Source organism: Cyprinodon tularosa, unplaced genomic scaffold, assembly GCF_016077235.1.
Source record: "Cyprinodon tularosa strain WSP-4 unplaced genomic scaffold, ASM1607723v1 ctg1155, whole genome shotgun sequence".
Lineage (NCBI taxonomy): Eukaryota > Metazoa > Chordata > Actinopteri > Cyprinodontiformes > Cyprinodontidae > Cyprinodon > Cyprinodon tularosa.
In genome coordinates this window covers 15,388-30,733 of record NW_024037954.1, presented here as the reverse complement: position 1 = coordinate 30,733, position 15,346 = coordinate 15,388, and the positions used below count along the sequence as shown (strand labels likewise).

Genomic DNA, 15,346 nt, shown 5'->3' with positions numbered 1-15,346 from the left:
AAGGCCTGGTGGTTACAGCAATGCGCTTGAGTCCTGGAGCTTTTGAGTTAAAGTCCCACTCACTCCCACGGTCTGCCTCTCTGGGTCCCTGAGCAAGACCATTAAAGGTATTGTGCGAGATTTTCACGAATACTTTAACCCACCCTCTCCACTTTACAAAAAAAGGGCACATGCACAAGCCTGTACCCACTCCCAAGAGAGAAGGCCTATTAAATGCGTGCAAGAGCAAGCACAAGCCTATTTGTCCTCATGCACACGTTTAAAAGTTGCTGTTATTATAGCTCATACAAGCATGTGCCCGAACGTCCGCTCTAACCCTTAAGTATCTAAATCACTATATAGAGTGGGGAATATTTTCTGGTTTGATTCCTTTCTGCATGGAGTTTGCATGTTCTCCCTTTGTATGCGTGGGTTCTCTCCGGGTACTCCAGCTTCCTTCCACAGTCCAAAAACAGGACTGTTGGGTTAATTGGCTTCTCTAAAAATTCTCCTAAGGTGTGAGTGTGTTCGCAAATGTTTGTTTGTCCTGTTTGTCTTTGTGTTGCCCTGTGATAGACTGGCAACCTGTCCAGGGTGTACCCCGCCTCTCGCCCATTGACAGCTCGAGATAGGCACTAGCACCCCTCATGACCCCAACTGGGATTAAGCATGACAAAATGGATGGAATTACCAATGCCAACATCAGCTATAAAAGGAAAATATTCCCATTACAGTAGATGTGTGCATTTTGTTATGTCAGTATGTATTTTAAATACTCTGCTAATGTTCCTTCAAATGCTAAATGCATATTATACGAGAAGGTGAAAAGTGGTTCAAGCTTTTAAAAACTTGATCTATCCATGTAGATGAGAAATAATGGAGAACAGAGGGAAAACTGCTTAGAAAAAGCAGGGAGAATGTGAAACATATATTGTAGCATGCTTAAATGGTCATAATTAAATACACCAGCAGATGACTCATCTTCCCTATTTGACTGAACAAGTGTGTCTCATTGAATGTGCTGGTTCTTCTTTGCAAATGCCAAATATGTATCAGGGTGTCTGGAGGGAAAGCACTAAAACATGATGCAAGTAGGCAATTTGACAACAAAAAACATTATTAAGTCGTTGAAAGAGGCCATGGGATGGTGCAGGTATAGATAGCAAGTACCATTTCAGAGGAAAAGAAGTTACAATTCAGAAGTTATGTTTACTGCACATAATTTGCAAAGGTGGGAAAAAAAATATTGGAGCAATATTGTAAAATGATTTGCATGTTTGGATAGTTGTGTGTCTGTATCTTGACTTGTGTGGATTTAAAAATGTGTAAGAAATTGTGGAAATGTGTGAGAAAATGCTTGACTTGTAACCAATGATTTGTCTGTATTTCTCGGTCTTGAAGCAAAAACACTCAAGACATAAGTGTCTCTGTATGTGCTTACATATTGATCTACACATTTGCCGATCTTGGTACAAATTTGTAAATCTGAATACATGTTTGTGCATTTATTTACACATTTTCAAAACCTGCTGCACACACACAAATCGAGATACAGATACACAACTCTCCACACATGTTCAAATACAATATTTCTCCCACAAAAAAAATGGCTCAACAAAATTTACTCAGATCAAAGTATAAATTGTCATTTTGGAAAATTTGATTGTAAAAGTCACTTAAGTACTGAGTGCTTCAGTTGTTGCATTTAAGCTTATACAATGTGTGACAATTATTTAATCATACCATAAAATATATAAAGTAAGTTCATTTCTTTTGCTCATAATAACAACAAAATAAAATACAAAAATAATAGAAATCATTACAAAATATTAAATGCTTACCGAAAAAAATAGATTCATTTTTTTTAAGTCTTTTAAAGCTTTTTTAAAAGACAAATCCTGTCATGATCTTGGCGCTAATGACTAGCTTGATTGATAATTCTATCCACCTGCCTAGCTCCGACCAGTTTCTCATTACAGTTCACACCTATCTCACCCGCTCTAGTCTCTATTTAACCTTCCTTCTTTGATTCATCAGTGTCAGATTATTCAAGCCCTTGGTAAGAGTCTTCTAGTGAATATTATTGTTTCTAATTGCCTCATCCTGACCCTTACTGCCTCTGGACCTCTGAGCCTGCCTGTTTCCATTCTGCCTGTTTACCGAACCCTGCTTCCTTACACCGTCTTGGATTTCCCTCCGGTTTGGATCTCTGATCTTCAGGCCCAAACTCCTGTGAAACTTTTCAATACTGGCTTGACTTAGCCCTCTGGATTATCCTGCCTTCCTTTGTCTGCTCAGATCTGATCTCCTCCATGTTCTTCAGTCTTCAAGGCTTCATCGTCTGGGACTCTCTGGGCAGCATTTGGCAGCCGACCAGGCAGCTGGAATCTACCTTGTCCTCTGGGCATGGACTGAACATTAAGACCAGGTTAGTGACTCAAACCTTCATAATCTTCCTCTGCCAGATTGACGGGGTCATTAACCTTTTTTTTTTCTTCTTGCAGAGGTTCCTACCTTAGAAGCATGAGCTGTTCACTGCAGATTTGTCATTTTTAAATAATGCTTTTCTGAGATATTGTACTGTCTGTCTGTCTGAATATTTAGTTTTCTGTTCTAAGCCCAGACAACATCATTAACACCAGCACTTAAAGCAGATAATGTATACATGTTAGAAAAAATTGTGTATAATTCAACGAAAAATTAGAACAATATATCATGAAATGCATAAAAGTGTCTCTCTCATAGAATAAATAAATATAGCATCACTGAATTAAATACCATTTATTCATAAACAAGATAAAACTTGATATACACTAAAATATGTGCAATTGAATGAAATAATGTTCCTTTAAAAATGTGAAAAATACCTTTTAAATTATCAAAAAATATTAATGTATTAAAAAAGAATTAGTTCAAATTAATTTAGAATTGCTAAAGGCTAAAGGCAGCTTCATTCTCAACTAGAACAGAGACATTTGTTCTCACTTTGTTATTATTTTTGTTTTCTTAGCACTGTCTTGAGGGATCTCGCTGCTTGATCTCAACATCTGGGCAGAACTCTTTTCTTGAAGGAAACTGCTTTTTGATTGGATAGGATCTTGATGGGTCTGTTTTGTTGAAAAAGCAGGGATGCCTCAAATTTACACTACAGCCGCATAGTTTGACTAGTGGTTTCAGCAGTCAAACTTCTGCTCACTTGCAGGTTTTCCTCTATAAATTATCCTAGTGGGGGAGTACACAATTATCCTAGTACAATTTGTGTACCTCCCTCCCGTGCCCACTCTAAATGAAGTTTCACTGATGCGTGTTATAGAGGGGTGGCTGCTTAACTTCTTTTTGAGTATGAATACTCAGAGGCAAAACAAATAATTTTCTTGTTTTTGTCACCTTGAGATCAAGAACAAATTTCATGGTTCTTGAGGAGTATATGGCAAACTTTATTTTGATTCAGATAGTTACAACTATCAGTCAACCTACATCATAGTACCGGTACCTTAACTAAAGACCACTTCTCAAAGATCCTTTACACTAAGGTTGTTGGGTTTTTTTTCAGCCACACCCACAACACTGCTCATTTGTACACAGATACAAAATCAGGCCTATTTAATGTTTTAGACCCCTCTAATTAGTTTTTTTTTCTTTTCAAAAAAGCGACAAGCAACAAATCAAGGTATTTTTTCATGAGTTGTAACGTAAGTGTCCAAAAAGACTTTGGCGACAACACATAAAAGCACTGATTGTTGTTAGTTTGCTCAGCAAACAGTGAGTTTGCTGAGCAAGGAAGGATCCCCTTCCTCCTCCAAAACACTGCAGGACTCAGATGGACCAGCTGCAGCTTATGTTTGCAGTCAGAGAGAGCTGTGCTACTCTCCTCTGCTTCCTAATTGAACATGAGTCACACAAGCAAAGAGCTTTTACTGACCCCCCCCCCCCCCCCCCCCCCCCCCCCCAGAATTATAAATCAGAATGAAAATATAATATTTAGTGTATTGAGTTCTTTAAAACTGTTGCATGGAAAAATAGTACTTGAATGGCTTCAGCACCCCTAGCAAACAAACACCCAGTGTCTAAGGGCAGAAAACACAAATGATTTTTAATTACTTTTGACACATACTATTATATGTTTATTTGTGTTTTTAATCATCCAATTTTGGATGAGTAATTAATAAAACATATTACTGTTGGGTGACAAACTGAGCGCACATTTGAGAGCGTCTTTAAATTGTGGGCTCTCAATCTATAATCCATGAAAGTTTGAGTTTTGGAATGTAATTCAAGAAATAAAATATCTCTTCCATGATATTCCTTGTTTTTTGGAAATGGTCTATAGTTAGGAGTGGCTGGATAGTGGTTAGAGTAGGTCCTGGAGATACATCAAAGGTTGCTGGTTTGTGATTTGTAATCTGTAAAAATATTAAAGCCATGCAATGTATGTTGAAAATCTCCAACCCCAGAGAAAAAGGTTAATTTGTACCACATTTCCAACCTCTTATTATGTGCTCTTTCTAGGCTACATAAAATGTGGTTACTCATGCACAACCTCAACCTGGAACAATACCTGGAGCAAGTCTCACATCTTTCTGCCACAGGGCTGAACACACTACCGTTTCAGGAAATTATTTTGATGTTTATTTTTTCATCTGTACCTAAAAATAACTTCCACCGCCACCCGCAGCAGCCAAATAAATAGCAAACATAATGAATACTGTACTGCTACTGGTGGGAATAATGGTGAAAATCTAATATTTATCAAAAATCAAAGTCCAAACTCAGTTTAAATTAAGATTTTCACTACATTTAAATGTTAAATGGATATACAGTGGTATATAGCTTAAAAATAAATCAATGCGGTTCTCAGCACTTTTTTTTTACTTTGCGTTGGTATTTAAACACAATGTAAAAATATATAAAAATATAATAATTTAACAAAAATAATCCAGGCAACAGTTTCTTTTTAAAGGTTATTGCAAAAAACAACATCATGAAAACCAAGGAGTACATCAAAGAGGTCAGGGGTGCGTTTCACGAAGCAGGTTTATGGAAAACTCTAAGTTTTCTAAACCTGAAATATGGGAAACTGAGTTTTCTGTTTCACAAAGAGCTTATTCAACCTCTGTTTCTGTTGCCAGAGTAACATTCTCCCTAGACCTAACCTGTTTGGTTGCCGGGTTTGTTCAGTAAATTCAAAGTGGCCTCTGTCTCCACTCTCCTTACAGCCAATTATATTGTTTTATTTCCTGATTTAGTCTGATTTTTGCTGCAGTGTTGTGCAAAAAAAAAAAAAAAAGTTCACTAGGTCTGTTAGAGACATTAGGTTTTAAATACAAAAATTGCATGTCTGTTTGACGAGGACCTAGAATGATCGGCATTAATTAACAGAGAATTAAATATTCATGGGGATATGACAGAATATGAGATTTATTTGTTTTTGGTTTGTTTAATATGAGTGACATGTGATCATTCTATTTTTATCTATTTATTTTTGCAGTACATGAAAAACTGCTAAAATTGCTTCAGTAGTATCTCTCTTTTCTTCGTTAAAATCTTTAGTTCCAGTGGGGTGAAATAGTCGCATCGGATTGCCTGTTGTCACGATGACTCACCGAATTGAGGCTCCACTAATAATGGCTTTTCATACTTGTTACATTTTCAAATCTGAGTGGAATTACTTAGAGTTGATTAAAATAATCACAGCAGCAATTGTGAAACAGAAAACCTGGGGGAAACTTTAGCAATTTGACAACTAATATTTCCTATATTATATCGCTTTACTTTATGCTGGTCTTTTACATAGTAATTTAGTAAAATGCATTTAAGTAAATGGTGAGGTAGTTTGGATACTCCTCAGTAAAGAGCTGATATAAATACAAAAACCTGACATTTGTTTCCAGACACCTGCTGCATGGTGTTTAAATGTAAGAGTAATACAACCTTTTTGACTTTGCATGTTTAAAGGCTTAGCGTCTGTAAATGCTGTTCCGCTGCCAAGGTCAACATGTCATGGCTAATCTGCAAAGGGAGGCCTTATGGCTTTTAAATTTAATTACTTTATCAACCTCTTTTTACCTACACTGTGATTAATGAAACTGCAGCCAAAAGAAACTGTAGGATGACCGCTGGAGGTTACAATCCTGTATATGTATGCAAATGCCCACAACCATGCACACAATCAGACAAAAGCAGGCCACTGTTTTTATATCTGAAATAATTTCATGTCAAAATGCACAGAAAAGGTCTGTTCACAGTGGATGGCTTTATTTAATTGTGTACATGCCAGCAACTTGCCTTTCACTGTTTTCCTGGCAAAGCCCTTCAGTTTTAGATTGTGTAAGAATCTTAAAAATTAGGGTTAAACAAATACCAATGTGGCATTTCTTTACCTTACCTTGATATTAAGAAAACATTCATGCATGAAGCTTGTTTCATTACTTGCCCTTTCTTTCTGACTTTAGCATTTTTGTTTGGAAAAAGCAATGTTCCAGGTAATGAATTATTTTACTGACTGTGTTTTCTCCTCTGTTGCCTTTTGTTTTGCAAGTAAACTCTTCAGTTGCTTACTTATGAATCTTCTCAAACTCTGTTTTTCTTGGCTTTCATGAGACATGTTTTTAATAAAAGTCCGGGAGGCGTAACTCACGACATACCGCGTTATTGAATTTGTGTAGTTGTTGAGAGAATTGTGCTGAAGGCAGAAGTGATTTTATTTGGCCTTTTGTTTATGATGTAGTCAGGAACCTGGCATAGCCTGAGGCACAGTATTTGTGTATGAACGTTTAGAAGGTGGTTAAATCATGAAATCCAAATAAAAACAACTTTTTTATACACAAAGATAATTTTGTAAATTGACAGAGCCTTTAACAAATCAAAATATCAACGCAAACTTCAAATTTGTTATCGCTCTACCATAAAAAAAGAAAAGAAAGGGGAGTGAAATCTGCTCTTTTCTTTCTAATCTCAAAGAATAGTTTCATTAACTACAAAATGCTTGAAGATTTAGCTTTCTGGTGAATCATTGATTTAATATTTGGTTTTATAACCACTTTTTTGAGAGGTGGTATTCCAACTGTTTCAGCATAATACTTGACAGGTTTCCAATTGAATTCAGGTTTTGGAGATTGAATTATTTACTCTATAATGTTAATGTTGTTGATCTGAATTCTCCTGAATGGTACCTTATGGGGGGGCGGGGGGTTCGAAAAACATCTCCCTGAAATGAGTTTTTGGAACTTGTGATGTGGTGGTTCTGTGTTACCAATGGTTCCATTTAAAGTGTGCAGTCACTATTTTTCCGTGTGTTATGTGTGATCATATACTACTGAGAATTGCATAATTGTATCTTCTTGGCTGATTAATGGAACTGTCGCACTATCCTGAACCTTTATCATGTGTTTTTACTTCATATGCGGCCCACCGAGATTATGTTGCTTACGGGCCTATTGTTGTGTCGTTACGCCATTGGTGCAGTGCGTAGCACTGCTGGCTTGCAACAAGAAGGTTTGATTCCCGGTCTTTTCTGCATGGTGTTTGCGTGTTCTCCCTGTGCATGCATTTTCTCTGGGTACTCCAGCTTCCTCCAACAGTCCAAAAACACGACTGTTAGTTTAACTGGCTTATCTAAATTCTCCTTTGGTGTGAGTGTGAACGTGAATGGTTGTTTGTCCTGTTTGTCTGTGTGTTGCCCTGCAATAGACTGGTGACCTGTCCAGGGTGTACCTCACCTCTCGCCCATTGAGAGATAGAGATAGGTACAGTACCAGCACCCCCGCAACCCCAGCTGGGATACCTGGATAAGCATGATGAAAAATGGATAGATAGATGACCCCAATATACCTATTATAAAATAAATAAGACATGAAAGTATAGTTTAATATAAATTTCCATACCACAATGACTTAATCACTGTGATTCACAGCTTACTGTGACTTGAATTCAGTGTTTTGGGTTCCCAGAAAATCTTTCTGAAGCCCATAAACCCCAAGAAACAGTCTTGCTTTAATCAGATAAGAATATGTTGCTCCATACTCCTTGGATCAATTTGGGTGTTCATTTGCAAAACACCTTCTAAATTAAGAGTTTAGACTTTAAATTCTTTCAAAAAACAGAGAGAGACATTTTTATTCCATGAAGTTTTAGTTATGCCTACAATTTATGACATGCATGTACGATTATGTCATGTTTGGCTTCCCTTCTTGTGAAACACTTTACGACAACAGTCTGTGAATGTGTGATTTATTATTTACTTACTAAAGTAAAGTTTTGGCTTCATATCGGTTCCCTCTTATTTAAACAGTTACTTTCGGGTTTTACCGATCACCCTAAAGCTGATCATTGTATTGTGTTATGACAATGTCTCCATACACTTTAATAGTGTTTTTCAGATCTTTCTCTTTCTGGTTAGAATTTTATGGCGTCCTTGATAATTTTACCATTATCTGCAGTTTTTTTTTGTTTGTTTTTTTTTTATAATTAATTTCCTTAATTTTACCACTATCTGCAGTTTTTTAACAATTCCTTTCCTTTTAATGAAAGTAAGATATTTGTTTATTGTTTAAACATTGTCTGGAATGAGTGTTTTTGCACCTATGTTACACCATGTTCTACTTTGTTTAAAAAGCACAAAGTATTTATGAATAACAACTTAACTGAACTTGTTTTTAAGTAAAACAGTCTCCAACCATTTGGCATCACCTCTCTCAAGAAGGGAGCACTTGAAGCATATTGTATTACCAAACATTTTCTTGCTGATTTTTCTTTTATCTTAATACATTTAGTTAAGCTGAGCTGTCCCTTTATTGTTTTTAATACGCATTCTAGTTTTTAAGAGTACAAGATACTGAAAAGGTTCCGAGGTAAAATAAACTGCATTCAGCACAGAATGGTTCAAGGAATGCAAAACTTTTCTGCAGTGGGTTTGGACATATGCCATCTACACATTCAAAGAGAAATATAGCATGGTTCATTTGATTACATTATAATAGTCCATAGATTAGATTATTCATATATAGATTAAAAAAAATAACCTGACCCAAAATTACCATTAAAACAATTGCAATGGTAAAATATTATTTGTTTGTTTAAAATTATTGATTCTGAAACTATTTTAAGCTTGTTGTGCTGTGAGGCCAATTTATATTAAGGGTTATATCCTGTAAATTCACACACAGCTGCAGCAGTATTAGTAGTAAAATCGGCAAGACATCAGAAAAGAAACAAAACACCACAGCAGGAGATTAGGCCTATCTACACACCTTACTCCTTTTTATCCCATGTTTGTGTACAGCCTATGTGACTACATGACACAGAAAATAGAGCTTGTAGTTACATTTTTCTCTACTCATCTTTTTGTATTACAGCTTGTGACAGCACCTTGGGCAAATATCTGGATTCAGTGGGAGGCATTGGTGTAGCAAAAATCATGGCAGTCCACAACTAGCTATGCACAGGTAATAAAATTGAGAAACAAGCCTGGTATGTACAATATCCAGCAGATGAGAGACAGAAATTGTGCAAAATAATAACATAGCCTTTTTAACACATGTTTTTAAACCAAAAACTCAATTTGTTCTTGTTCAAGTTAAGGAATCCCAACAGAGATTCGGTAGGGAGGAAGGATAAAAAGAATTAAAAAGCGATAATTGAAAACATGCCTTTTTTTCAGTTGAGTTTTGGCAGCAGTCAGGGTGTTTGATGGGGCATTGTGACTTGCTTTGAATTTATATTTAGTTCTTCCAGATTGCCAAGTTAACAGACGGACGGGGGGCAGTGAAATGTTGGGGCAAAGGAAGAGGGATTGTTCCATAGGTTTCCTTTCCAGAAGTTTTTGTTGCAAAAATGTGTGGAGGCAGTCATATGTGGTGTTGACGGTGAGCAAACAGCTGATTCAATCAATCAATCTCATGACATACTTATTAATTTTGTGTGATATGGTAAATATCTTATAGAAAATGTGCTATAAGTGCGGATGTTGACGTGTTTTTAAAAAAAATGCAAATTAACTACTTAATGTTGTAAACAAATATTTTTTTCTACCCCCTTTGTTTGTATGTCCTTACTTTTAAATTTATATGGAAACAGGAATGATTATTAAGGAGAGAATATCAGTAGACAAAGATCCTTTTGAAGACCAAGAAGCACAACAGGAAGGTCAGGAATATAGTTTTGGACATATCAAAGTAGGGCTAGATAATAAAACTATTTCCAAATGCTTTGAATATCCTACTGAGCTTTGCTCTATTCATCATTTCCACAGCTCACATGGGAGAGTCTGTTGTAAGGACAACTATTTGTCATGCACTCTACAAATCTTGTCAATAACAAAGCTTTTCAGGAAACAAAATCAAAAAAGACATGTGTTTGTTGCTTGCTACAAGCCATGTAGAGAAATTGGCAAATATATTAAACTATGCTCTGGATAAATAAAAAACATGCAAAACACAATTGGTGACAAAAACGTGTAAATAATCCCGAGTACAGAATCTTCACAGTGTAACATGGTGACATTAATGTTGTTGAGTCGTTTTTTACAGGGACTGTTGGTTAGAGGATATTCTATTAGAGGTTGTTAAAGGATTTGGGACTGGGTTGGAGCTCCCTTTTTCCATAGACAGCAACACCAAACATACAGCCAGAACTATAACCGAGATCAATCCAACTGCACCAGACTATAAAATCAGTAATTGTAAAAGCTCTACATCCAATCTGACTGAACTCCAAATAAATTGTAAGGAATGGGAAACATTTCCAGTCTCTTAATATATAAATATGGTGCATAAAGAATTTAAAATACATTAACCTGGAATGGCAACAAAATATGTCTAAACAAAATATTGAATCAGGCGATCTAATTACAAAAAATAAGTGATAGTTTTTAGATCTTTGTAATTTCTTTAATAGCTTTGAAAATTTGCCCTTGGCTCATTATTCAATGATGGAACGCCATATACAATTTGAAAACATTTGAAGCTATATACTACACTATTCTACATGATTCTCAAATTATCAAAATATTTAAAAAGCTAAAATTCAGACTATTTAAAATATGGCTTGAAATAACCAGTTTTCAGAGAGCTTAGTTGAAGTGTACCGCTGGATTTGAGGATGATCCTTCTGTAAATTATGCAAATAGCACCAAAATCGACACTGTTGCGTATTTTGTAGAACACCACAACTACTTCTGCTCACCTTGATTTTAAGCCCGAAAATAATATGAGGAGAAAATTGAAAAAGATGATGCTTCCATGACATCTGGGCATCCCTTTGCCTTCCCAGCCCTTTTGGCATGACTCCAGGCATAGGATGACAAAGGGAAGTCCACAGGTCACATGACTGGCAGATGAGGAGAGAAGAAAGCACATTTGCAGAATCTCTAAATCCAGACAGTTTTCCTGAATCTTCAAAAGCTAAGCACAGTTTGATTCAACATAGCCTCATAATGTCACTACCACCGAACATCAGCAGCTGTTCCGGCAGTGAGAAAAAGTGGCTTTGACAATTTTGATAATGGCATTTCACTTGGTTAAACCTGCTTCTTGACTCTCTGGGAGCTCTCTGCAGCTCCTAAATTAAGCACTGAGTGCTTTCGTTTTTTTCCAACATCCAAAGGGAATCTGCACAAACAGAATTCATGACAAAATCAAACATGAGTGGAGAAGTATTTATTTTGTTATATTTGGTTCAAAAATCTTTCTTATGAGGCTTCTTCAGTTCTAGGTGTTTGTTCTTGTTTGTAGAATCAAAAGAATAGGAGAAACACAGAATTTGTGTTTTCTGGCTCATAATAAGGAAAATTACAAATATATTGCAGAAGCCTAATGTTATTAAAAACAACATTGACACATTTAGAAGAACAGAAATTATTACGTATTTGTTCTGTTGTTCTGTTGGTGCATAATTGTCTAAAGTATTCTCGTTACTGGAGCTAAAGCTGCAATTAACATTTTCACTTCTTTTCCCCCATAGCACTATTCCTCCACTGGTACACCTCATTTTGCATTGTACCAACATGAGCTGAAGGGTCAGGGGAAAGGAGCAAACCCTTTCTCCACAAGAACTTCAAAAATCCAGATTACAGCTAAGTGATAAAAAAAATCTGACACAAATTCTCTGATATGTTGAAGATACTGTTGGTGGTTTTATCCACTGAAAACATGTGAAGTGGCTTAAAGTTTCATTGCACAAGTTTAAAAAGGAAATTTTTTTCTTTCCTATATATGCCTTTAATATTGCATGACATGTAAAATGAGCTTCCCTCCATTTGCTGCTGTTACCTTTATAGGCACCATTAGTCTGTTCATGAGGCCAAATTCTCTGGGCGTGCATTTAACACATCTTTGATGTGATGGATGGTCTTGTTCACCTTGCTACTTTACTTAGTCTCTGCAGCAAGAGCAGGAAACAGGTTCCCAATGACAGATCACAAATGACCAGCCACCAGTGCACCTTAAGCGCTGTCAATGACTCAACATGAGAATCAAACTTTTGTCCCTTTATCCAAACAGAGGGCCAAACTGAATTGTGACACAATAAGTTGGGAGTAAATATTGGGGAGGTAAGAGGTCAGATGCTTTGCTTAGATTTAAAGAGAATAAAAGAAACATATACTTTGTTCGTTATTGTAGTATTGAGCAAATGCCAGAATGTCAGTGCAAAATACAATGTGAAATCCTGTGCAAATTCAAACAATCAAACAGGTTGTGGCAACCACCCCACAGGCTTAAAGTGTTGGCAATCAGACTTGACTCTGATCTGTCAGTTCACATTAGAGTCAACAGATTTCACAAAGATTCCTCGATAGGTGTCTTAACATGTCAGCAAAACTCAGCAAAAGTTTTGTTGCCCCAGATTTAAGCCTGCTTTGTGGCGATGTCAATCCTAACTAGTAAATATTGCTTTTAAAAAATGTTCTAAAACAGTATGGACATAATAATTTATGATGGTTTATGTTTGATTTGCTTTCATTTTTGTTATAGCAAAAGATAGTAGTTTTCATACTTTTTGAGCATTTTATTTACATATGAAACCAATCTGAGCTGGTCAGGAGGTTTTGAAAAAAATCCCCTAGGCTAATCAAGTTTTGTTCTGCTGCCTAAAAATATTACCTGCAAGGGTTATGAAAGAAATGGGTTTAAGGCTTTATTTATATAAAGCAATACAGAAAACCCACTATCTGAGTAGTATTGCTCTATATGAAATAATCAAACCTTCATAATGCTATTTTAAAAGCAGAGTCCATGATTTGGAAAACACACAGGTCAGCCTGCAGGTGACCCTCTCAGATATGCTAAAGTCCACTCACGTGTGTTGATTTTCTGCAGGGAAATGTGTTTCTCCAGCTGGCGCCGCAGTTTGACTTCAGCTCCGTATTTTCCTGTGGTGCCATTGTCAGCCAGTATGAAGTGGGAGTGGAGACTGTTGAGAACCGTCAACTTGCTCATGGGATTGGACATGGTTTGGTAAGGACGCACCACCTTTGAGAGGGAAGACAGTAAAGGTGAGAGAGAAGTATAAACATACAAAGTAAAAGGGAGTGTTAAATGAGCTCATGAACTGGTTTGTTATGCAGAATAATCAAGCAAGTTTGTTGTAAATATATTTTTACAAGTAAGGGACTTTTTATCTTCATCAAAGTTAGATCAGATTAAGTAATCCAGTTAAACAAAAACTGCTGAGGAAATCCTTCTAGCACAGTACTTTAACCATATTTCAAAGTAATCCTTTAATTTTGCTCTACTTATCCTACAACCTAAAGACATTTTGGTTTTCAAACATTTTTCCACTGTAAAAGCTTAAAGCAATTGATATTTGACTACACTACAAAATAACCCTGTCATGTTACCATCAAAGCCAAGAGGATGAAGTAATGAATTCTCCCATGATCCAACAAATCTCACAAGAATACATATGTCCCTTTGGGCATGGATAATGAGCCAATCTGATGAACATAACAGGTATGGTTTAACAAAACATGCTTTCATTGCATCCAGAAGAGTTATCTAAAAAAAGATCAAAGGAGAACTGCAACAAACTTGTTAGTTTTCACGCTATAAGTATTGCAAATGGCTGCAGACAAGAAGAACAACACGTGGACATTACAACCTGTATTGGAGATCTTCAAAGTTTGGACACATGGAAATGCCCACTCTTCGCACACTCCCTTCTTGCCATTTTTCTCTATAAATACCAACTGGCTCTGCATACCTGCTTGCTCCTGTTTTCTGTGCTGTCCCCTTCAATCCCTGTTCTTTCTCCTCTCATATGCCTACATCTATTTTAGGAATTTAAGGAATTCTAGCAGATTTGAAAATGTCCTTGTCCTCAAAAATAAATTTTTACTTCACCATTTTCCAGCATTGTGTGAGAATGTCACTCTAAAATCTGCTCATATGAGCCCTCCAAATATTCAGAGGGGTTTTCTCGCTCACAAAAAAAATGGGTTCTCCCAGCCTTTCTGTTACATAAGAGAGCTAGCTGCCCCTTCAAACATGAATCCAGGGAATAATAAAGTTTTACTGGAAGGTTTTCTTCCAATTTTTTTTATAGCACAAAAATATAAGCTGTTGCTTTTTGCCTTTCCATCTGTCCATCTGTGTAGCCAGCCAGCTGATCATCCATCTATCCATCTATCCATCCATATATCCATCTATCCATCTATCCATCTATCCATCCATCCATCCATCCATCCATCCATCCATCCATCCATCCATCCATCCATCCATCCATCCATCCATCCATCCATCCATCCATCCATCCATCCATCCATCCATCTATAGGATCAGGTTGCAGGCCGAGCTCTCTATATTAACTCTTAGACTGAATCCTTTTTACAGTTAGATGCTAAATCTGAACCAATTCCTAATACAATCGTCTTATGAATTGTTTTACACTGTTCATGCGTTTAAAAGCTTCTAAAACAAAAACACATCGCCTTGAAAACTGCTGATATCCATAAAGGGTGAGTTTCCCAGAAGCTAGCGCATGGTGAACTGAAGCGATGCCAAAGGATATGAGGTAATGTATTCTCATCATTAGGCTCACAGTTAAGACTAATCAAGTGAGAAAATAAGTCCCCCAGCATTCGATCATCCTATTTCAGTCGCTGACATTAATTGGCTCTGCTTGACTTGTTCAGCAGGACCCAGTGTGGCACATTCTGATGAAATCATAGCGAGAATATAATGGTGACTCCCAGATATCTCAAAGAGTCAGCAGGAACTCTGCGGTCTTATTAGGATCTGCCAATTGTGCAACTCACTGTGAAAGTGTTTATCAGGAATGTCATTGCCTAACTCTGCAGCCCCGCTAATAGGCTGAACCCTAGGGCAAAGGTCTAATAGGTACAGGAGCTAATAGGGATCCCAAAAAAAAATAT

At 36.7% G+C, this 15,346-nt stretch overlaps 1 protein-coding gene across 3 annotated transcripts in view; it reads right to left on the bottom strand.

The window, feature by feature from the left end:
- trpm3 (transient receptor potential cation channel, subfamily M, member 3) overlaps positions 1 to 15,346 on the bottom strand; it is a 98,465-nt gene that overhangs the window by 73,726 nt on the left and 9,393 nt on the right. For all 3 annotated transcript variants that reach the window (XM_038306493.1, XM_038306500.1, XM_038306508.1), the window contains exon 5: positions 13,274 to 13,445. In XM_038306493.1, coding sequence (XP_038162421.1) covers positions 13,274 to 13,445 — 172 coding nt within the window. The remainder of the gene's footprint in view (positions 1 to 13,273; positions 13,446 to 15,346) is intronic.